Raw genomic sequence first — 26,649 nt, 5'->3', positions numbered from 1 at the left:
TCAGACAACCACAGTGTGTCTATCTTCCCAATTCCTCTCTGGCATCCCGTGAGGGGGCGCTGAGGTTGGGCGAAAGGTCCGCCTGTCTTCACGATTCGTCTCTAGCAGCCCGTGAGGGGGCGCTGAAGCTGGGCAACAAGTCGGTCTGTCTTCACGATTCCTCTCTGGGAGCTCGTGAGTGGGCGCTGAAGGGTGGGTGACAGGGTGATCTGTATTCACGATTCCTCTCTGGCAGCGGAAGGCTGCGTGGCAGGTCGGTCTGTCTTCATGACTCGTCTCTATCAGCCCGTGAGGGGGCGTTGAAGGCTGCGTGGCAGGTCGGTCATCTTCACGATTCCTCTCTGGCAGCTCGTGAGGGGATGCTGAAGGCTGTTGGTCTCATCACAACAATGATGGATCCTTAACTCTCACCTGAGCGACATCACACTATACACATGAATGTCTCCCTGACATTACTGGAAAGACTAAGACTAATGATTTTGGCCGTATAAGCAACTATGCAACTTGTTTTGACCGATGTTCGATTAAAAGCTGGTTGAATTCGTTCCATAAAATTCACTTCTGAAGAATACCTGCAAAGACCTTTTCAACTTCGTTAAACGCAAGAGAACACAAAAATCCCAAATTTATGCTTGTTCATGATCACAAGAAGCAGATAAAGTCATGTTGTAATTCTATAGACATATATATTCACTATTTGTTTTCTTATCATTTAATATTCAAATGTTTTTCTGAATGTGTCCATCGCTTAAACAACTAACAACAACTCAAATATAAAGTGGAGAAATATTTCTAATATGTAGAAGTAAACACGGTCACCATACAAGCACTCATTTGGAATTGATCGAAAAGTTTTGAAATTTTTCGAGAACTTTTAAACTGCTTTAACACAGGGAAGAATGAATGTTGAATTTGAACTCTGTAATATTGTTATGATTAAGTAACGCTTAATATAAACAGCTCTAAAATGTGAACTCAGGGTAAGCTGACTTTTGATCAAATTAATCAATAAGGTGGATTTTAATAACTCGTCAAACAAAATTCTATCAACACAGATGAGTCAGCTTAAGTAGTGAATTGAAATAATTCAAATAAAATTACACTGACTAGCGATACATAAAACACAAATACAGGAAAACGATAACATTTGTTAGAACTCCACACCCATCAAAGGTGGAATGAACGAATGAATGAATGAATTAATTAATTAATGCTTGGAGTTTATCGAAGGTGGAAAGACATGGTATAAAATTTGAGAAGGATTTGCGTGGCTTTGGTAATGCAAGGCACGTTCTCAACAAGAACATACCGGAAACACCGTTTTCACTTGGTGCTGAGATGCTCTATTTAGGCATTACTACCTGAAGGTCGAGAGAACGTAAAAATTACACGAAGTTTAGATGAAAGAGTTGTCAATGTGGTCTTCCATATTTTTTAAATATTTTTTACCAGGGACCACCCCTTGGTATATATTATAATGCCAGAGATCTGGTGCAAAATGATGTAAAATTTATGAAACTTAGAGTGAAGGCTTTTCACAATGACCTTGACACACCAGTTTCTGCATTAATAACTAGGCACAAAAAATACGGGATCTAACAAATGCTACCAGGTGAGTCATCTACACGCCATATGCAGGACCCTTCGGTATATTGTTATCCAATTTAGGGCAGTCTACAACGGCAAACTTGAAATGATCCTTCCTGTTTTAAAGTCGGCCTGACACACAGCTGTGGTCTTCATACAAGTCATGGTAAGATGTAATACTTGTCGAACGATAAAGGTGTTATGACACTCAGAATTTCAAAAAGATCAACCTACACATGTTTCGTCCCGACTTTCTCTTGTTTAGAACACACAACAGCGGACATTTTCATCATTCCCCACCTCCAGGACGCGGCCATTATCTTATTAATTCTACCATATCCACCAAACTTCCCAAAACTCCGTGTCTAAACTCAAGACGTATGACAATAACATTTTTATTAACGAGAAATACAAAGCTTAAAAAACAGAAAAACTGAAGTGTGCCGCCAATGGCGCACTGAGGTAAGACAGTCGGGGAATTAGAGCCATTCGTCTGCCATCCCCAGGCTAACCCTGCTAATCTCGTCCCTCGCACGAGGATGACAGCTTGAGCATCATATATGAGCAATGTAGGACACCCACTGTGCCACCATAGCCCCCTAATACCAACTGGGATAACCTTATACCTATTGGGGTCACCAGCCCACTGTGCTAACCTTACCCACCATAGCTCCGTAATATCAACTGGGAAAACCTTGTACCTACTGGTGTCACCTGCCCACTGTGCTAACGCTACCCACCATAGTCCCCTAATACCAACTGGTATAACCTTATACCTACTGGGTTCACCTTCCCACTGTGCTAACGCTACCCACCATAGCCCCCTATTACCAAATGGGATAACATTATACCTACTGGGGTCACCTGCCCACTGTGTTAACCCTACTCACCATAGCCCCCTTATACCAACTGGGGTAACCTTATACCTACTGGGGTCACCTGTCCACTGTGCTAACCCTACCCATATTAGTCCCCTAATACCAACTGGGATAACCTTATACCTAATGGGGTCACCTGCCCACTGTGCTAACGATACCTACCATTGACCCTTAAGACCAACTGAGATAACATTATACCTACTGGGGTCACCTGCCCATCCTGTTAACCCTACCCACTATAGTCCCCTAATACCAACTGGGATAACCTTGTACCTACTGGGGTCACCTGTCCACCGTGTTAACCCTACCCACCATTGCCCCTAACACCAACAGGGATAACCTTATACCTACTGGGGTCACCTGTCCACTGTGCTAACCCTACCCACAATAGTCCCCTAATACCAACTGGGATAACCTTATATCTAATAGGGTCACCTGCCCACTGTGTTAACAATACTCACAGTTGCCCCCTAAGATCAACTGGGATAACATTATACCTACTGGGGTCACCTGCCCACTGTGCTAACAATACTCACCATTGCCCCCTAATACTAACTGGGATAACCTTATACCTACTGGGGTCACCTGCCCACTGTGTTAACGCTACCCACCATTGCCCGTAATACCAACTGGGGTCACCTGCCCACTGTGGTAACGCTACCAACCATAACCCCCAATACCAAATGGGATAACCTTGTACCTACTGGGGTCACCTGCCCACTGTGTTAACGCTATCCACCATAACCCCCAATACCAAATGGGATAAGCTTATACCTACTGGGGTCAACTGCCCACTGTGCTAACAATACCCAACATTGCCCCCTATGACAAACTGGGATAACCTTATACCCACTGGGGTCACCTGCCCACCGTGTTAACCCTACCCACCATAGTCCCCTAATACCAACTGGGATAACCTTATACCTACTGGGGTCACCTGCCCACTGTGCTAACGCTACCCACCATAGCCTCCTAATACCAACTGGGATAACCTTATACCTACTGGGGTCACCTGTCCACTGTGTTAACCTTAACCCCCATGCCCCCCATAACGCTACCCACCATAACCCCCAATACAAATGGGATAACCTTTTACCTACTGGGGTCACCTGCCCACTGTGTTAACGCTATCCACCATAACCCCCAATACCAAATGGGATAAGCTTATACCTACTGGGGTCAACTGCCCACTGTGCTAACAATACCCAACATTGCCCTATTGACAACTGGGATAACCTTATACCTACTGGGGTCACCTGCCCACTGTGTTAACCTTAACCCCCATACCCCCCATAACGCTACTTATCGCTACCCACCATAACCCCCAATACCAAATGGGATAACCTTTTACCTACTGGGGTCACCTGCCCACTGTGTAACGCTATCACACCATAACCCCCAATACCAAATGGGATAAGCTTATACCTACTGGGGTCACCTGCCCACTGTGCTAACCTTACCCACCATAGCTCCGTAATATCAACTGGGATAACCTTGTACCTACTGGGTCACCTGTCGCCTGTACTAACGTTACCCACATAGTCCCCTAATACCAACTGGCATAGCCTTGTACCTACTGGGGTCACCTGCCCTCTTTGCTAACGCTACCCACCATAGTCCCCTAATACCAACTGGGATAATCTTATACCTACTGGGTCACCTGCCTACTGTGCTAATCTACAACTGGAGGTTACAACCTACTCACTAGAGTTACTTTTGCACTGGGGTAACCTCACCACTACTGGAGTAACCCTAATCACTGGGTTAAAGTTATACTTACAGGGATAACCTTGTACATACTGGGTCACCTGCCTACTGTGCTACCTACAACTGGGGTCACCTACTCACTAGAGTTACTTATCGACTGGGGTAACCTCACGACTACTGGAGTAACCCTAATCACTGGGGTAAAGTTATTCCTACTGGGATAACCTTGTATCTACTGGGGTCACCTGCCTACTGTGCTAACCTACAACTGGGGTCACCTACTCACTAGAGTTACTTATCACTGGGGTAACCTCACGACTACTGGAGTAACCCTAATCACTGGGGTAAAGTTATTCCTACTGGGATAACCTTGTACCTACTGGGGTCACCTGCCTACTGTGCTAACCTACAACTGGGGTCACCTACTCACTAGAGTTACTTATCTACTGGGGTAACCTCACACTACTGAGTAACCCTAATCACTGGGGTAAAGTTATACTTACAGGGATAACCTTGTACCTACTGGGGTCACCTGCCTACTGTGCTAACCTACAACTGGGGTCACCTACTCACTAGAGTTACTTATCCACTGGGTAACCTCACGACTACTGAGTAACCCTAATCACTGGGGTAAAGTTATACTTACAGGGATAACCTTGTACCTACTGGGGTCACCTGCCTACTGTGCTAACCTACAACTGGGGTCACCTACTCACTAGAGTTACTTATCTACTGGGGTAACCTCACGACTACTGGAGTTACCCTAACCACTGGGGTAAAGTTATACTAACGGGGATAGTCCTAGTGTTAACCCTAGCGGTAATCTCATTGTTATTCCCGTGTGATGTAGCCCTCAGCTATTCACTGCGATCGTATACCCACTGCGGCCACAATGTAACTACTGCCGTCACAATACACCCACTGCCGTCACAATATAACCACAGAAATAATCTTGGGGTAACCCTGTCGACCGGGTCCCCTACCCACTGGGGACACCAATCCACCAAGATGACCTACCTACCTACCTACCCACATTACATAAAGCTAGTTAGCATCTGTGTATTAAACACACACCTTTCTGTGTCACAAAATTTAGGCCTACACATGTATTGCATGTGTGAAATGACATAAAACAAAAAAATGGCTTTTATTAGAAAATTAATGACGATTCACCATAATAATATCTTTGTTTTCATATCTGCGAATGTTTATTTGAAATATTGACTCTTACGCCTAAATAGAACCCACTAACGTTAAGTCACATTACAATTTACAATAAATAATAATAATAATATCATTAACTGTACATCACTGACCATCACGACAGAATGGTAAGAAAAATGTACAGGTTAATATCCAATTGAAATTTTAAACGCAATGCAGGAGTTATTCCCCTTGTTTGAAAGATGCTGCTGTAAACTGGATTGTCAAGGCCAGAAGGACTTACCGAGAGAATATCCCCCTCGCTGTGATACTCCCTCTCCGTCAGTGACCTCACGAACAGAATACATCTGGGATTCGTGCTTCTCAACGCCAGTGAATAAGGGGTTTCCCCTTCCTAGAGAATAATAAATCATTGCTGAGAAAAAGGTATGGACAAGAAGATGTGAAATTTCCGAGTGTGTGTGGTGAAGTAAATGTAGAATATCTACAAATTTTGAGCTTTAACACTTAATAAATGAATCGATGCACCTAACTACCCATGTTACCCCACAAGCTGTGCGATCACCACCTTCAATTCCTGGTCAATGAGTCCACAACATATCTGATTATAGTGAAGTTGTAAGCATAATCTCTGACCTAAACAAGAGAAGCTATCCAGATTTCTCCCATCGGGTCTAATCGAGTGGCTTAATTGTCTGCCGTCCTTTCAAGGTCACGACAATGGAAACCAGTCCCTCTTACGGCCTAGTCCCGCCGCATGTTCAGGGAGGTTATTAGGTCGGCTTCCCTCGCTGACGGAGAAAAAGAGTCATCAAAAGATGGGGGTATTCTCCCCATTCCCCGACCAAATGTCTCGAACCAGTAAATACATTGCTCTTCTGCTTGTGAGCTATCATCCACCACTGTTTGGAAAACGCCTGATCAATACCTACATATTGACACCAATACATCTGGGTTTTTTCATTATGAAAATCCCTTGAGATCTTTAGGGCGAATTGCGCTGAGCAAAGAATCATTTACTCAACCGGCAATAACTATGAGATTAATTCACAAGATGGAGGTAAAAAAATATCATGGATATCTACATATTGTATGCCCTAACACAGGTGCCAAGTGTCACGAAAATCGGCTGAAAATTGTATGCCCTAACACAGGTGCCACGTGTCACGAAAATCGGCTGCTAATTGTATGCCCTAACACAGGTGACAAGTGTCACGAAAATTCTCTGAAAATTGTATGCCCATACACAGCTGCCACGTGTCACGAAAATCGGCTGAAAATTGTATGCTCTAACACAGGTGCCAAGTGTCACGAAAATCCTCTGAAAATTGTATGATCTAACACAGTGCCACGTGTCACGAAAATCGGCTGAAAATTGTATATCCTAACACAGGTGACAAGTGTCACGAAAATCGGCTGAAAATTGTATGCTCTAACACAGGTGCCAAGTGTCACGAAAACGCTCCGAAAATTGTATGCTCTAACACAGGTGCCAAGTGGCACGAAAATCGGCTGAAATTGTATGCCCTAACACAGGTGCCACGTGTCACGAAAATCGGCTGAAAAGTGTATGCCCTAACACAGGTGACACGTGTCACTATAATCCTCTGAAAAGTGTATGCCCCAACACAAGTACCAAGTGTCACGAAACACTGTAAAAATTGTATGCCCTAACACAGGTGCCAAGTGTCACGAAAATCCTCTGAAAATTGTATGCCCTAATACAGGTGCCAAGTGTCACGAAAATCCTCTGAAAATTGTATGCCCCAACACAGGTGCCATGTGTCACGAATATCCTCTGCAAATTGTATGCACTAACACAGGTGCCAAGTGTCACGAAAATCCTCTGAAAATTGTATGATCTAACACAGGTGCCACGTGTCCGAAATTCCTCTGAAAACTGTATGCCCTAACACAGGTGCCAATTGTCACGAAAATCCTTTAAAAATCGTATGCCCTAACACAGGTGCCACGTGTCACGAAAATCGTCTGAAAATTTTATGCCCTAACACAGGTGCCAAGTGTCACGAAAATTCTCTGAATATTGTATGCTCTAACACAGGTGCAAGTGTCACGAAAATGGGCTGAAAATTGTATGCTCTAACACAGTGCCAGGTGTCACGAAAATCCTCTGAAAATTGTATGCCCTAACACAGGTGCCAATGTCACAAAAATCCTCTGAAAATTGTATGCCCTATTACAGGTGCCAATTGTCACGAAAATCCTCTGAAAATTGTATGCCCAAACACAGATACCACGTGTCACGAAAATCGGCTGAAAATTGTATGCCCTAACACAGGTGCCACGTGTCACAAAACACTGTGCAAATTGTATGCTCTAACACAGGTGCCACGTGTCACGAAAATTCTCTGAAAATTGTATGCCCTAACACAAGTGCCACGTGTCACGAAAATCCTCTGAAAGTTATATGATCTAACACAGGTGCCAAGTATCACGAAAATCGGCTGAAAATTGTATACCCTAACACAGGTGCCAAGTGTCATGAAAACGCTCCGAAAATTGTATGCCCTAACACAGGTGCCAAGTGTCACGAAAATCGTCTGAAAATCGTATGCCCAAACACATGTGCCAAGTGTCACGAAATCCTCTGAAAATTTTATGCCCTAACACAGCTGCCAAGTGTCACGAAAACCCTCTGAAAATTGTATGCTCTAACACAGGTGCCACGTGTCACGAAAACCCTGGAAATTGTATGCCCTAATACAGGTGCCAAATGTCACGAAAATTGGCGGAAAATTGTAGGAGTTACGTTGTTAGAGAGTCGGAAAGCCGGAGGGCAAACAGACAGATAGAAACATGAACGGAAGTAAAGATGGGCGGACCGACTGATAAAAACTAGCCCGTGCCACCATCGCCACGTACAGCGGCAGGCAAACGGAGGTTATCAGATCAGCCTCTCCGCGTTTTTTTTAACGTTTTCAATTATTTCTATATTTGGGTCTGCTCTTTTTGCTATAATATGAAACAAGGCATTATTGTTGCTTAGAACAATTTGGTAGCTATCACTCGGCATAGCAATATGATGCTTGGTTGTAGCATGAACAACTATATTTTTAGGTTTGCTGATCGGAAGGTGTCCTCTATTTAATGTGAATGTCGGTACACGGCTAAATTCACGCACTGATGTTCTTCAGGACATCACGAAAACTTAGGCAGGAAACTTTACACTAACACATAACTGGAAGAAACAACCAAAGTACCCGCATATTGTGAGAAATGCGGCGAGGATAACGTTAAGTGGTGTAAGTATGCGAGTACTCTAGTCGCATACCTACACACGAGATGGAATGCGGCGAGGATAATTAGGTAAGCATGCGAGTATTCTAGTCGTATAGGATAACGTTAGTTGATGTAAGTATGCGAGTATTCTAGTTGCATACCTTCACACGTAATGAAATGCGGCGAAAAAAGCGTTAGGTAACCTAAGTACGCGAGTATTCCAGTCGCATAGGATAACGTTAGGTGATGTAAGTATGTAAATACTCTAGTCGCATAGGATAACGTTAGGAGTATTCTAGTTGCATACCTTCACACGTAATGAAATGCGGCGAAAAAAGCGTTAGGTAACCTAAGTATGCGAGTATTCTTGTCGCATAGGATAACGTAAGGTGATGTAAGTATGCGAGTATTCTAGTCTTATAGGGTAACGTTAGGTGATGTAAGTATGCGAGTATTCTAGTCTTATAGGATAACGTTAGGTGATGTAAGTATGCGAGCATTCTGGTCGTATAGGATAACGTTAGGTGATGTAAGTATGCGAGTATTCTAGTCGCATCGAATAACGTAAGGAGATGTAAGTATGCGAGTATTCTAGTTGTATAGGATGAAGTTATGTGATTAAATAAGCGAGTATTCTAGTCGCTTACCTACACACGAGATGAAATGCGGCGAGGATAACATTAGGTCATGTAAGTATGCGAGTATTCTAGTCGCATACCTACACGCATGATATACTAGATCTGATGGTTGACTCGTAAATGTAGCTATCCCTAAACATGTACACTATCGATATCTGTGACGTAGTGAATATTCATGGGTTTTCTCTACTTCCCAATGCAGAAATACCGCTAATACGTCACATCAAAGGGTAACATTGAAGAGATGTCAGTGTCTTTCCCAATGCATGTCTTCTGCGCCCTTTGCGAGACGCAGTGTGTACAGAGTAGTCTCCCTTGCTCTCCGTGCCCTGTTCCAGGGAGTTGTGTTCAAGTGTTGCACAATTTCAGTCAATCTGTAAGGATTTAGTAAATATCAACGATGTGTAAGAAGATGTGGAAGGATGTGTTGCTCCTTCAAAACAATGCTTCGCCCCAGCTGTGGAAGACGACCAAATTCATCTGGAGCAAGGTGCAAAACAAAGCCACAGTGGTTCAAACTCATTATACAGGACAATTCAGTCGTGATTCAAGCACAGCATGCAGGACAAATATCGTTTGGTAGATATTTAGACATCAACAAAAATCAAAACGCAACAAATATCACATAATTATCTGCAGTGAAATTCATACGGATACAGTACTACAGATACAAAGTTACATGTTTTGTATTATCTTATACTAAATCAACCAGTATTATACACTCACTGCTACAGAAAATTTACCTTGTCCTGGGTGAACAGTTCTAACCCGGCGTCCAGCAGTAACTTCAAGCAGTCCACGTGACCACCCTCTGCTGCATCGTGCGCAGGCGTACTGTCGTTAACGTCAACTAGATCCAACACTTCCGGGAAAGCTGGATTTTTTATAAGATGTCTAATTACGTCATCATTACCATTTCCTGTTGGTAATAAAGTTAAAAGGTGGAAAGATTATTCAATATAAAAATGTGAGAACAATGTCAATGCGTAGTATAATGTGTTATTCAGATGCATCTTTAAGCTTGTTCTACTTGTGCCTGTTTCTATGAAATACCAGAGACCACGGACTACACGACCACCTCGAAGGCCACGTACCACAAGACCATCTCGAGGGCCAAGTATCACTAGGCCGTCTAGAAGGCAACATACCACAAGACCATCTCGGAGGCCATGTGCTGCAAGACCATCTTGGAGGCCACGTGCCTCAATACAGCTTTGTGCATGCTAGGATAATAAAATATGTGCTCAGTTTCAGCATAAAGTAAATGTGTGCTATTGATCAGTTCACATCAGTCATCCTCAGCCAGTGTAACTTATGACAATGTGATAAGCCAGTTATGACAAATATGACATGTCACAAAAAGAAGGAAGTATCAGGAGACGTTAAAAAGTGTGTTTTCTTTAGCACGAATTATCCACGTCAAAGTGAGGAGAGGGCTGTGGAGACGTTGCTCGTGGCTTGCGTACAACAAACACAGGTCGGGATAGGCACGGTTACAACTTTGTCCATCTCACTCAGATCTGCATTATATAAACTTAGCGGTTTGTGAAATATCAACGCCAAGCTGACAAAATCCCGAGTTATATCAATACTGTCACGTGTCTTATTGACAACAGACTCAGCCTCTGATTGGTCACTTCTAGCAATGCCAGCCCAGCAATAAATGAATATCAACACTAACAGGCGTGTGTCTTCGGATGTTTACTGGGCAAAGAGGAGTTGATGTTATGTGGACACATGTTTGTTACACAACGCATCAATACAGCGATTGGTAACACAACACATTTCACAACTGATTTTCCCAAATTCCAGAAATAATTATCAACTTAGAGAAAAAACCCATGACAATCACCCAGCACGAAATACCCGTGATGTCATGTGAGGGTCAAGGATTTAGCGATTTGCCACAAACCCATAAGTTTGTATTTCAAAATTGGCTTCGTATAAAGGTCACGTGCTTTAATGACACGGTTTGGTATGCCAGTTTCGATCAATGTGAGGAAAACGCATGTGCGTCAAAACTGGAGGGCAGTAACTTTCCTGCCATCAAAGTTTATACTACGCTAGCATAGTGTGCTAATCTTATCTTAGTAATCTTCCTGCCACCAAGGTTGACACTGCGCTATAGGCTTCGTAATCTATCTGCTAGCAAGGTTGGCACTGCGCTATAGGCTTCGTAATCTATCTGCTAGCGAGGTTGACACTGCGTTATAGGCTTCGTAATCTTTCTGCTAGCGAGGTTGACACTGCGCTATAGGCTTCGTTATCTTCCTGCCAACAAGGCTGAAACTGCGCTATAGGCTTCGTAATCTTCCTGCTAGCAAGGTTGATACTGCGCTATTGGCTTTGTAATCTTCTTGCCAGCAAGGTTGACATTGCGCTATAGCCTTTGTAATTTTCCTGTTAGCGAGGTTGACACTGTGCTATAGGCTTTGTAATCTTCCTGCCAGCAAGGTTGACACTGCGCTATAGGCTTCGTAATCTATCTGCTAGCAAGGTTGGCACTGCGCTATAGGCTTCGTAATCTATCTGCTAGCGAGGTTGACACTGCATTATAGGCTTCGTAATCTTCCTGCCAGCAAGACTGAAACTGCGCTATAGGCTTCGTAATCTTCCTGCCAGCAAGACTGAAACTGCGCTATAGGCTTCGTAATCTTCCTGCTAGCAAGGTTGATACTGCGCTATAGGTTTTGTAATCTTCTTGCCAGCAAGGTTGACATTGCGCTATAGGCTTTGTAATTTTCCTGTTAGCGAGGTTGACACTGTGCTATAGGCTTTGTAATCTTCCTGCCAGCAAGGTTGACACTGCGCTATAGGCTTCGTAATCTATCTGCTAGCACGGTTGACACTGCGTTATAGGCTTCGTAATCTTTCTGCTAGCGAGGTTGACACTGCGCTATAGGCTTCGTAATCTTCCTGCCAGCAAGGTTGACACTGCGCTATAAGCTTTGTAATCTTCTTGCCAGCAAGGTTGACACTGTGCTATAAGCTTTGTAATCTTCCTGCCAGCAACTTTGACATTGCGCTATAGGCTTCGTAATCTATCTGCAAGCAAAGTTGACACTGCGCTATAAGCTTTGTAATCTTCCTGCCAGCAAGGTTGACACTGCGCTATAGGCTTCGTAATCTATCTGCTAGCAAGGTTGACATTGCGCTATAGGCTTCGTAATCTTCCTCTAGCGAGGTTGATACTGCGCTATAGGCTTTGTAATCTTCCTGCTAGCGAGGTTGATACTGCGCTATAGGCTTCGTAATCTTCCTGCCAGCAAGGTTGACACTGAGCTATAGGCTTTGTAATCTTCCTCTAGCGAGGTTGACACTGCGCTGTAGGCTTCGTAATCTTCCTGCCGGCAAAGTTGACACTGGGTTTCGTAATCTTCCTGCCAGCAAGGCTGACATTGCGTTACAGGTGGGTGGGGAGGGGGTTGAGGGGAGTTAAAGGTGTATAACAATGACGTGCACAGAGAGATTGACAGACTGATTGACTGACTGATGGAATGATTGATAGAATGACTGACTTATTTGCTGACTGCATTTTGTGGAATAACGATGACTCACTCAGACAACATTGGAGATGCAAACATAGTCAAAAAATGAATTGGCTTTTAAGCACATGATATTTTATTTATGTATTTTTATCAAAAATACGTCCAAATAATGATAAAATTTTGACAGTTTTGATTTCAACCGACAACTCACCTGCGGCGAAATGTAGAAGGGAAGATCCGTCACGTGACTGAACATGAAGCGCTTCATTACCAAGTTTCAGGAGGATGTAATCGAGAATGTTGACATGACCTCTCAAAGCAGCGATATGCAGCAAAGTCGTGCCCTCATTGGTTGACACAGAGATATCCCCGCTCCCTCGGTGCACGAGACAACGCAGACATTCCAGATGACCTTCCTGAGCAGCGTAAAACATCGGTGTGGCTCCTGCAGACAAAGATAGACGACTGAATAATGATAATGAAAGCTTTCTTCTTGTATAAAGTGTAAACACACTTTCACGCTGTGCTCAATTAAATGTAGAAGAGATCTAAACTTTGTCATTAAGTAAAGCAAGGCGGATGATCGTGGGTTTCCCCCGGGCTCAGTCCGGTTTCCTCCCACCATAATGTTAGTTGCAGTCGTATAAGTGAAACATTCTTGAGATTCTTAAGTACGCTGCAAAACACCAATGGATTTAAAATAAACACCCAAAAATAAATCTCAGCAAAGAGCTCATTCCTGAACTCTACATACGTGTGAGTCAATGTAAACAGATTTATGTTTGAGTAATTTGCACATGCACTGATAGAGACAACTGTAGCAGTTTGCAAAATATACAAAATACAAAGAAACACAGGGTATGTCTGTATGAAGGTTGATATATCAGATTTTTGTCCCACGGTTACCACAAAGGTTGTGACCTCTGAACTGAGCCGCCATTGCTTACCTAATCGATCTCTTGTGTTAGCCGATTTCGGACATCCATCTACCAACAGCTGTACACATTCTTTATGACCTAGATAAGCAGAGATAGCAAACAGTGTTAGTGAAGCACGAGTAACACACACATACAGGACATATAGGGCATACCTGTCCGTTCACATCATCATGTGTGTTTTCACATTTGATTATCCGGGTGATCTTAAGCTAGTTAATGTGTATTTTACCTGTACGGCTTTGTTCAAATTAATGTGAATTTTACCTGTACGGCTTTGTTCAAATTAGCTCAAATGATCAACAGAAAGCCTTGATTTTTGCGCGTTGTTTGAGGCAAAATTGTTAGCATTGATATCTGTCGACGACAAAAACCTTTTTCCTGTCGACTGAAAAGGCTGTTGTCTTACGGATTAAATCTTGTGAGGTCACTGTAATATTCCTATTGCTTCAGACTGTCCAAATATCTCATTGCCGCAGACTGTCCAAATATTGGTTTGAAGTAAGTAAAGTTCTTTATCAGACTAAAAAAATCAGTGATATAACCTTGTCTTCATCAGTTCTCATCGATGCTGCAGATAATGCTCCTGGATACACTGCAAATAATGCTGCTAGACACACTGTAGATAATGCTGCTAGACACACAGCAGATAATGCTGCTAGACACACTGCAGATAATGCTGCAAGACACACTGCAAATAATGCTGCTAAACACACTGCAAATAATGCTGCTAGACACACTGCAAATAATGTTGCTAGACACACAGCAGATAATGCTGATAGACACACTGCAGATAATGCTGCAAGACACACTGCAAATAATGCTGATAGACACACAGCAGATAATGCTGATAGACACACTGCAGATAATGCTGCAAGACACACTGCAAATAATGCTGATAGACACACAGCAGATAATGCTGCTAGACACACTGCAGATAATGCTGCTAGACACACTGCAAATAATGCTACTAGACAAACTGCAGATAATACTGCTAGACAAACTGCAGATAATGCTGCTAGACAAACTGCAAATAATGCTGCTATACACACTGCAGGTAATGCTGATAGACACATGCTAGGAGGATATCTGCGTCTTCATCAGTTCACATCAATGCTGTAGATGTTGCAAGACACACTACAGATAATGCTGCTAAACACATGCCACGTGGATATCTGTTTCTCGGAAATATTATTATGGAGAAATGTTAATTCTTTGAGAAATAAAGGATGAAGCCTTCGGAATAAATTGTTGTTTGTAATATGTGGCAGGTCAACCCCTGCTATCTTAACGTTGCACAAGGGCCACTTCCTCATTCCACAAACGGTTTAACGCTTCACGAGAGCCTCGTTACAGATCAGGATATTTGGTGTACATGTGCTACAATATTTCGCGAGAGGGCCTCTTCCTCATTCCACACACGGTTTAACGCTTCACGTCGTATTGTTCACATCGGTTGGTTTCTTAAATTGAGGTTTCTCCTCACCCGTACTAATACTTTGTTGAAAAATTTATATAAAGTCAAACAGAAAAGAGAATGAATTATTGACCTACTGAAGTCTCGCTGAGGGAAACACTGCAGGTAATATCTGGATATATAGTCTGTTGTCTACTTATCTCCTACATCTTACCAGCTTTGTTTAATTTTATAAAATTTCTTACATATTCCTTTGGGAATTGATTGTTTCCGAAATCGTTCTGGCAATTATCCAATTGGGGCTCCCTTTGGTGGTTTACGAGAGCTATATCCAATATGAGAGGTATATTCAATTGAGTCGACCGGCCCTAGCACGGTTGGTAGAGCGTCCGCTTCAGGAGCGGTAGATCAAGGATCAATCCTGGGTCGAGTCACACCTAAGACTTTAAGAGAGGAAGTTGTAACTTCCTCGCTTGGCGTTCAGCATAAAGGGAATAGTGCAACGACTGGTTGACCCGTATCAGTATAATGGTTCGGGCGTGGCAGCTTACTTACCTTCGGTAAGTCGTCTCAGTGAACCAGCACTAGGTAAAAGAGCGGTGGAAATCCGTCCTGCAACGAGGAGGTAAATTAATTACGCCCCAAGGATTCCTTCGTCGTCATTTGACTGAAAAATTGTTGAGCACGACGTTAAACCCCAAGCACTAACTCACTCACTAAATTGAGACGTCCCTTAATGGTTTGCGAAGGGCACAGTCTACGACTAGTGGAGACCTACATCTTACAAAGGAGACCTACATCTTACAACTACTCAATGGCAACACTAACCCTTGCGGACAGAAATCAGAGGTATAATGCTGGTAACACATTTCCGAGTTCCGACAAACGCTTTGCTGGCAACAAGACACTAATAGTCAGAGATAAAGGGTAATGCTGACCAAGTGTTGTAGGACGAATGCTAAACCACTAGATGTTAAACTCGGTACTCTAATAAAGTAATCGTTTAGTTATTCAGGTTGGGTCCCGATCACAGGCTGTTCTGTTACGCGATATGAGCCATTTTCACTATCTTAGAGAACTCCCATGGGGAATTGTCGTATGAATGCTGTGATATTCTCGTGTCAGAAGTATTTAAAGTCCATGTCGGCAGTTTCTAACCTGCACACAGATTACAATGGCTTTATCCTCAAACATGTGTATGTGAGATGTGAGCAGAGTTTTCGCTGTGCTGATCAATGGATACCAAATATTCTGCTGACAGGGAGAAGCGCCTTTTGGCCTGGCCATACGTCACCCAGCCCTACAGGCAGTACCGGCACTGCTGTGAACAGCCGCCGGCACATTTCGCACAGTTGTCTTCCACCGCTTCAATAGTACAAAACCTCCGCATAGGCTGTCATGTTCTATCTCTCGCCAGTCTCTGAGCCAATAAGCAGGTTTGTCGCGCGTCTGACCACCCACAGTTATATGTATATAGGCGTAATACTGCTGAATTTGACGTAAATTATCTGTCAAGTTAATAAACAAATAATCTACACCACATCGGCAATCTTCCATCACCATATCGGCAGTCTTATCATGTAGGCAGTCTTCCACTACCATATCGTCAGGCTTCCATTATCATATCGTCAGGCTTCCATTATCATATCGTCAGGCTTCCATTATCATATCGTCAGGCTTCCATTATCATGCCGACGGTCTTTCATTATCAGATTGGCAGTCTTCCGTTATCATACCGACAGTCTTTCATTAACATATCGGCAGTATTTCATCCATATCATGTTAATAAATGTATCTAAGTAAAACAAACTCGACAAGAGCAAGAAACAAATGAGGTTGTAATGTTGACTTGTGTTTATCCATATTAGATCCGTTTTAGTATTAAAGAATGTGACTCTATGCAAAATAACACCATGCGAAGTTTACAAGGAAGTTTTCATTAAGTAATTATGGGAGCACAGCTCTCTTTTATATTTGATATTACGTGGCAATACTGAGTTCACGTAAAGGTTCTCTGTGTTAAATATTGAGACAATATTGAAACCATGGTGTCAACTTACGTTAAAATGTCATCATATATCAACTAAAATCATGGTCTTAAATATTCTTACTTGTTTATTTTAGATGTTTTTCAAAAATAGAACAATGTAACGTCATGTCTGTCAGTAGACTTCTGTCACAGACATGGGTAGCCTGGCTGGCACAGTGGTGTAAAGAGACGGCCTGAACTGAGCGGCGGGTCAGTATGACCTTACTAGACTGGCACAGTAAGGTAGAGCGCTGGATTTGAAGTGACAGCTATTTGACCTACACACACCTAGGTTTTCTTTCAACATGAGCCACTAAGAGCTCCTTCAGTGTAAGGGGTATAGAGGCCTCTGGTTAAGGTGCAAATCCACATACGTCATCCATCTCTGGCTAATCTTTTCTTAAGGCCATCGATTTAGTCAGATTTGACAGATTTAGTGAGATTAAGCAGGTGTCCACTGATATCAGCAGCTACGAGAGTGTGTAAGATTTACTGCATTACCGGTAGAATCTGGCATCTACAGACAATAAAGCGGCACAAATCTGACAAATGTAGTATGGAGCATGTGTGCATTACATGAAGAATGAAACGTTTCACAAAGTATTGCTAGATTCAATAATCAGATCCATTTAATTTGGGACCTGTCTGTAATACCACAGGCCTTTGACCAAGGAGGCAGAAGTCTTTAAATGTACAACTGTAAAGAGGTTGGATATTTAACAAAGCTCTCCTTCCCCATCAACACACGTGATTTCCTTCCTGTAAGCCACTCACCTATGCCGACAGATGCTATGCGTAAGGCGATGGAACCGTTCACGTTTTACCACACGGGTTTGGCGGCTGTTATGTGTAAGCCACTCACCTTTGGCGGCTGTTATGTGTAAGCAACTCACCTTTGGCGGCTGTTATGTAGCTACTCACCTTTGGCGGCTGTTATGTGTAAGCCACTCACCTTTGGCGGCTGTTATGTGTAAGCCACTCACCTTTGGCGGCTGTTATGTGTAAGCAACTCAACTTTGGCGGCTGTTATGTAGCTACTCACCTTTGGCGGCTGTTATGTGTAAGCCACTCACCTTTGGCGCCTGTTATGTGTAAGCCACTCACCTTTAGCGGCTGTTATGTATGAAGCTACCCAGCTTTGGCGGATGCTATGTGTAAGCCACTCACCTATGGCGGCTGTTATGTGTGAACTACCCAGCTTTGGTGGCTGTTATGTGTAAGCCACTCACCTTTGGCGCCTGTTATGTGTAAGCCACTCACCTTTGGCGGCTGCTATGTGTAAGGCGATGGCGCCGTCCACGTTTTTCATCAGACATAGATCTTTGCCGAATTCCTTAACCAGCCACACGACAGTCCTGTGACTGCCCCCGATTACGGCGTGATGGAGCACAGTCATGCCGCGGCTGTCTCTTTCACTGACCACACCCAAGTGCTTCTCCTTATGACCAGCCAGGATCGCCTTCAGACACTTTAGCTGTCCCAGATTGGCTGCTAGGTGGCCACACGTCTCCCCTCGTTTGTTCCGCGTCATCACCGGTATGTGAGAGTGACGCAATAGCCATCTGAAAAAAAACATCACCATTATCAATATGTGACGACGTAGTAGACCTAGTTTTCATAGGCACGTGACGACATAGTAGGCTAATTTTACACAGGCACGTGACATAGTAGGCTTAGTTTACATAGGCACGTGACGTAGTAGGCCTAGTTTTCATAGGCACGTGACGACATAGTAGGCCTAGTTTACATAGGCACATGACATAGTAGGCCTAGTTTACATAGGCACGTGTCATAGTAGGCTTAGTTTACATAAGCACGTGACATAGTAGGCCTAGTTTACATAGGCACGTGTCATAGTAGGCTTAGTTTACATAAGCACGTGACATAGTAAGCCTAGTTTACATAGGCACGTGTCATAGTAGGCTTAGTTTACATAGGCATGTGTCATAGTAGGCTTAGTTTACATAGGCAAGAGTCATAGTAGGCTTAGTTTACATAGGCACGTGACGTAGTAGGCCTAGTTTTCATAGGCACGTGACGACATAGTAGGCCCAGTTTACATAAGCACGTGACGACATAGTAGGCCTAGGACATGGAAATTTAAAGATTGCAGATGTGATTCCTTGTCAGTAATGATTTTTGACGTTCCCAGGAAATCAGGCAAGAGAAGACAAGAGAGAACGATGCTCTCCTCTTTCTCCTTGTTCACACAAAGCCTCGCTTATGGGCATGGTGACATGTTCAAATGCTTTCCCATATTTTCTCTAAGTTACGTAAGAGTTTTGATCAGGGTGGGTTAGGGTATATTCAGCATCTTCGGCATTATTCACACAGATAGGTTCAATAGGAGGCCGGTAGCCGATCTACGTCCCTGCCCTATGTTCAAACTTTGTATTCATCGGAAAACTTTCGCGATGTCGATTCGGACCGACTGGCATGACGTAATTGTTAGAACAGGGCGGCTTCAGCGCTGCCTTTTCACGTGGTCTTTGATTATATACGCCAGAATCCACACCTGCACAGAAGGCGAGAGATGCAGCCCATACCAGCCGGGAGTAGGCCAGACAATGGCACACAATGACGAGTCTTGAGACATGGCCGTCCAGGAGGACTGGAGGGGATTTCAAGGTCGTGCGTTATAGAAATACGTACTACGGGGATTAAAAAAAGAAAAACAACACATAACATAAATGTATGTATCTATAGGTTGAAACTTAAACACTAAATAGCGGCATTACTCATCATTTACAAAATCTTTTCTACTTATGACAAGGATGGCCAAGCTTATTCGCCAAGCTGCCCCGAAACTTTAACTGACAAAACTTTAACTGACAAAATTTTAACTGAGTTCTTTGTCTTTCGAACCAGATAGGGCTTATTGTGTAGGCCTGTAAACCTAGATTATGCATTGGTCAGGGTAAAAGGCGTAGGACGACTGTTACAGCGAATTACCAGGAGTGATACAGGAGTGAGACGACTGTTACAGCGAATTACCGGGAGTGATACTGGAGTGGGACGACTGTTACAGCGAATTACCAGGATTGATACAGGAGTGGGACGACTGTTACAGCGAATTACCAGGAGTGATACAGGAGTGGAATGACTGTTAAAGCGAATTACCAGGGGTGATACAGGAGTGGGACGACTCTTACAGCGATTTACCAGGGGCGATACAGGAGTAGGACGACTGTTACAGCGATTTACCAGGGGTGATACAGGAGTGGGACGACTCTTACAGCGAATTACCAGGGGTGATACAGAAGTGGGACGAATCTTACAGCGAATTACCAGGGGTGATACAGGAGTGGGACGATTGTTACAGCGACTTCCGAGGCGTGATACAGGAGTCTCAACATACCGAACCAAATACCAAAATACCACACTGTCATGCCGGTACAGGAAAGGTGGTTTTTGTTTTGATCGTAAGTCACTCAGTCACCATGCCTCTACAGGCTATGGAACATGACAAATTGTTTGAGACCAGACTCTTCCGTTCGTTATCCAGACCTACACACTCACTATCTACAATACAACAGAGGTCCACAATACAACAGTCGACCTATACCAGGGGCCTACAACACAAAAGTTGACCCATACCAGGGGTCCACAATACAATAGACGACCCACATCAGGAGTCTACAATACAACAGTCGACCCACACCAGGGATCTGTAATACAACAGTCGATCAACACAAGGGGTCTACAATTCAATAGTCGGCCCACACTAGGTATCTGCAATACAATACTCGACCCACACCAGGGATCCGCAATACAACAGTCGACCCAAACCAGGGGTCTACAATACGACAGCCGACCCACACCAGGGATCCACAATACAACAGTCGACCAACACCAGGGATCCACAATACAATAGTCGACCCACACAATGGATCTGTAATACAATAGTCAGCCCACACAAGGGTCTACAATACAAAAGTCGACCCACACAATGGGTCTGCAATACAATAGTCGAGCAACACAAAGGGTCTACAATGCAACAGTCGACCCATACCAGGGATCCACAATGCAACAGTCGACCCATACCAGGGATCCACAATGCAATAGTCGGCCCACACAATGGGTCTACAATGCAACCGTCAACCCACACCAGGGATCCACAATACAACAGTCGACCCATACCAGGGATCCACAATACAATAGTCGACCGACACTAGGGGTCTACAATACAACAGTCGACCCACACAATGGGTCTGCAATACAATAGTCGGCCCACACAAGGGTCTACAATACAAAAGTCGGCCCACAGAAGGGATCCACAATACAATAGTCGGCCCACACAAGGGGTCTACAATACAATAGTCGGCCCACAGAAGGGATCCACAATACAATAGTCGACCAACAGAAGGGATCCACAATACAACAGTCGACCCATACCAGGGATCCAAAATACAATAGTCGACCAACACGAGGGTTCTACAATGCAACAGTCGACCCACACAATGGGTCTACAATACAATAGTCGGCCCACACAAGGGTTCTACAATGCAACAGTCGACCCACACAATGGGTCTACAATACAATAGTCGGCCCACACAAGGGGACTACAATACAACTGTCGACCCACACCAGGGATCCACAATACAATAGTCGACTAATTTCTTTTGTTTAATTTTTTATAACAATGTTCGAAATGTTTCACAAACGCTTTGATAGCTTCAGTATAACTAGAATATAAGTTTTAACACTGGTTAACCTCTCACTGTCATCCCTGAAGTCGATAATTACAGCTTTTTCTCATGCAGTTTTTGAATTACCCACACCAGGGATCCACAATACAATAGTCGACTAATTTTTTTTGTTTAATTTTTATAACAATGTTCGAAATGTTTCACAAACGCTTTGATAGCTTCAGTATAATTAGAATATAAGTTTTAACACTGGTTAACCTCTCATTGTCATCCCTCAAGTCGATAATTACAGCTTTTTCTCATGCAGTTTTTGAATTCGATTCTTAAGACTGGAATAAAAGCTTGAAATGTCAACGAGATACAATGCCATAATGTTTAATACTGCAGTAAGTGGATTTCTGTCTACACATGATGGTGCAAAAATATCTGTCTGTCCCTTACACAAGACATGCGCAGGGTCCAGATAATACACTCTTCTTTATTTGTGCTATGATCTTATTTAACTGTTTAATTATTTAGATATGAAAGGTTGAAGCACTTTTCTACGATGGGTTATGTTTTCAATGACATATTACTAAGTACGTATTTTACTGTATTTCATGCGGTGGTGATAATTCTGTTAATGCAATTACGTACAGTGTTTAGGAGAGCAATAAGTCATCACCTGCTATGATAGTTTGCATTATTACACATTTTAGACATTGAGCGTGGAGGAAAACCCTTGACCAGGGCCTCAGCCTAATGATTCTGGCCTCAGCATGTTTTATCTGCGTGTTTTAGCGGTCGTGCACTTGGCACCGAGGGCCACGGCCCGCGGGTTGTTTGCTTACCCGCCCTACTCCCAGGAAGGAAACAGACACGCATGACGATAGCAGATGTAATCCTCAGTCAACAGTAAAAACCGTCTTTCGCATACCATGAACGTCTAACAACTACAACTTCGATCCATTCGCCATTTTTGGGACATTATAAAACTTCCGGGCTTTTGAATTTGAAGTTCTGTTTTCAAAAGCCACCTTAGATATTTTAGAAATGATAGTGAATCAGACTTAGGCATGTTGCTAAGTTCATCTGAGATGACTCCATGGAGATAAAAGGGGGCAGGCTAGAGGTCAAATAATATATTTAACTTGAACATGACGAGTGCAGATGAACCCTGACATCTAGGTTTTGAGGACGACACAAAGGAACAGTTCTACTGGAACACGAATAACTGATATCACATGTTAGATAGACAGTTCTACTGGGTGAGGAATAACTGATACAACACCTTAGACCGACAGGTCTACTTGGAGGGGAATAACTGATACGACACCTTCCGTAGGCAGTCCTACTAGGAGGGGAATAACTGATATCACATATTGGATAGATAGTTCTACTGAGAGCGGAATAACTGATACAACACCTCAGACCGACAGGTCTACTTGGAGGGGAATAACTGATACGACACCTTCCGTAGGCAGTCCTACTAGGAGGGGAATAACTGATATCACATGTTGGATAGATAGTTCCACTGGGAGGGGAATAATTGATACAACACCTCAGACCGACAGTTCTACTTGGATGGGAATAACTGATACGACACCTTTCGTAGGCAGTCCTACTAGGAGTGGAATAACTGATATCACATGTTGGATAGATAGTTCCACTGGGAGGGGAATAACTGATACAACACCTCAGACCGACAGTTCTACTTGGATGGAAATAACTGATACGACACCCGAGAGAGACAGTTCTACTGGGAGGGGAATAACTGATACAACACATCAGACCGACAGTTCTACTTGGATGGAAATAACTGATACGACACCTTCCGTAGGCAGTCCTACTAGGAGTGGAATAACTGATATCACATGTTGGATAGATAGTTCTACTGGGAGGGGAAAAACTGATACAACACCTCAGACCGACAGGTCTACTTGGATGGGAAAAACTGATACAACACCTCAGACCGACAGGTCTACTTGGATGGGAATAACTGATACGACACCTTCCGTAGGCAGTCCTACTAGGAGTGGAATAACTGATATCACACATTGGATAGATAGTTCTACTGAGAGCGGAATAACTGATACAACACCTCAGACCGACAGGTCTACTTGGATGGGACTAACTGATACGACACCCGAGAGAGACAGTTCTACTGGGTGGGGAATAACTGATATCACATACTGGATAGATAGTTCTATGGGAGGGGAATAACTGATACAACACCTCAGACCGACAGTTCTATTGGAGGGGAATAACTGATACGACACCCGAGAGAGACAGTTCTACTGGGTAGGGAATAACTGATACGACACCCGAGACAGAGAGATCTACTGGGTGGGGAATAACTGACACGACACCTTCCGTAGGCAGTCCTACTAGGAGTGGAATAACTGATATCACATATTGGATAGATAGTTCTACTGAGAGCGGAATAACTGATACAACACCTCAGACCGACAGGTCTACTTGGAGGGGAATAACTGATACGACACCTTCCGTAGGCAGTCCTACTAGGAGTGGAATAACTGATATCACATCAACTCCTGTACGGCCATCCAAGCACATCAACTCCTATATGGTCATCCAAGCACATCAACTGTTGTATGACCATCCAAGCACATCAACTGTTGTATGACCATCCAAGTACATCAACTGTTGTATGGTTATCCAAGCACATAAACTGTCTCACAGATAAACTCTTGTAATACCATTCTAGCTAATAAACTCCTGTAAGACCAATACAAACTCCTGTAAGGCCATCACAAACTCTTCTAAGGGCATCATAGCAGATAAATGTTTGTAGCACATAATCTCCCGTAATACTATGGCAGATAAACTCTTGGGACGCCACCATAGCAGATAAAGTCTTGTAATACCATTCTAGCACATAAATGCTTGCAATACAATCCTAGCAGATATACTCTTGCAATACCATTTCAGCAGATAATTTTTTGCAATACAATCCTAACAGATAAACTCTTGTAATACCATTCTCGCAGACTTGCTTATACGCGGGTCTGCCAGCTACCTGCGGATGGTCGTGGGTTTCCGCCGGGCTCTGCCCTGTTTCCTCCCACTATAATGCTGGCCGCCGTCGTATAAGTGAAATATTCTTGAGTACGTCGTAAAACACCAATCAAATAAATAAACAAATAAATAAATCCATTCCAGCAGATAAGCTCTTGCAATTCCATTCTGGCAAATAAAGTCTTGTAATACCATTCTAGCAGATAAACTCTTGCAATATCATTCTAGCATTTATTTATTTATCTATTTATTTATTCATTGGCGTTTTACGCCTTTCTCAAGAATAGTTCACTTAAACGACGGCGGCAAGCATTATGGTGGGAGAAAACCGGGCAGAGCCCGGGGGAAACCCACGACTATCCACAGGTTGCTGACTATCTTAGCAGATAAACTCCTGCATATAATCCTAGCAGATAAACTCTTGTAAGGCTATTATAGGAGAAAAACGCTTGTTATACCATCAAAACTAACAAAGTCTTGTACGGTCATCATGGCAGATAAAATCTTGTGAAACCATCAAGTCAAATGAGCTGTTATAGGTCATCAAAGCAAAGGAACATTTTTAAGAATCTTGACAACACATGCAGATCGGTACTAAACATCACAGGCCGTTACCATGGCCTTGTATTCTACAGGCCGAGTTATATAGATCTCACGTATGCACTGTTATATGTGTTACAGCCATTAAAGGCCGCCACCTTAAATATAATGGTTACAGGTTGTTTACTTACCTGTCATTTACCAAATGTGTAAGTTTTACATCTATCAGAAAGAAAATAAACTAAAAACTGACTTAAATAATCATTCAAAAATTATTTGTTATCATTGTTTTACGAGATTTTCTACAGAAATATACATATTTGCCGATAAAACACCAAGTTCATATTTGCAATAGACTTTCCAAATACGCGGCAAGCGTTTCGTGCTGTGTAGCACTGCACTGTGATCGAGTTATTGGGCTTATCTAAACAGTTAATGTGAAATGAGAAGATATCGTACAGTCTGGTTAGAATAGTGAATGACAAATCCAGCTGTTTAGGCTGTGACTGTCAGGCAATCGTATCCATGTGCAGCTCTGTACGGTATGATGTGAAGGGGGGGGGGGCGGTGATAGTCATGGCGACGATAATCTATGGAGGTGCCCCTAAAGCATTGTCTGTGGAGGTGTCCTAAAGCTTTCTCTATGGATGTACCCCTAATGATTCCTCCGTGAAGGTACCCCTAAAACTTCCTCCGTAGAGGCGTCCCCAACGTTTCCTCTGTGGAGGTGCCCCTTAGGCTCCCTCTATAAACGGACATAACATCTAAATACGCGACCGTCACTCTGCTCCGAAATTCAATATCGCTGACTCGTGTTCCAATTAAATGTGGCCTTTGTTGTATGATATAACTTGTATAAGCCCATTCGGATACCTGCGCCGCTACCTGGTCAGTCGGGTTCTGTGAGGAAATTCATCACTGTAGACGTCAATCGGTGACGTATAAAATGGAGTAAAACGTCACAATTTTCAAAAACGTCAAGGGATTTTTAGTGTTATTTAACATTGTGCCCATAAAACTGAAATCCGATTGCGTGATAAAAGCATCCTACCTTAAGGCTCGCACCTGGCCAACCTTGGTGGCGATATGAAGGGCTGTATTGCCGCGCTTGTCCACATGCTCGGCGCGACCAGATTTGAACAACTCCTTTAATGCCTCGAGGTTTCCCGTGATGATGGCCTGGGAGACGGTAGTTGCACGACCCAGACCGCTGCTAACCAGGCTCCGTGGGTACTCCTCAGTCAGGTGCAGACGAGGTTTGGACACACACGGCTTGTGGACACGGGGAATGGTCCAGGCCTCGACATCCACAGACCGTCCGTCTAACAGAGAACCACTAAAGGACGCCTGCTCCCTCAT

The 26,649-nt window shown here is 43.4% G+C and overlaps 1 protein-coding gene across 1 annotated transcript; it reads right to left on the bottom strand.

Annotated features, from left to right (window-relative positions):
• Positions 1-26,649, bottom strand: LOC135461411 (ankyrin repeat, PH and SEC7 domain containing protein secG-like). The gene is made up of 6 exons (XM_064738493.1): positions 26,342-26,649; positions 18,344-18,645; positions 12,914-13,147; positions 9,958-10,133; positions 5,620-5,730; positions 1-369 (listed from the first exon to the last, which is right to left on the bottom strand). The coding sequence occupies exons 1-6, from the start codon at positions 26,647-26,649 to the stop codon at positions 1-3; spliced, it is 1,500 nt and encodes a 499-aa protein (XP_064594563.1).

This window comes from Liolophura sinensis, chromosome 1, assembly GCF_032854445.1.
Source record: "Liolophura sinensis isolate JHLJ2023 chromosome 1, CUHK_Ljap_v2, whole genome shotgun sequence".
Taxonomy (NCBI): domain Eukaryota; kingdom Metazoa; phylum Mollusca; class Polyplacophora; order Chitonida; family Chitonidae; genus Liolophura; species Liolophura sinensis.
The sequence above is the reverse complement of the archived record's forward strand: the minus strand, read 5'-3'. Positions and strand labels throughout refer to the sequence as shown.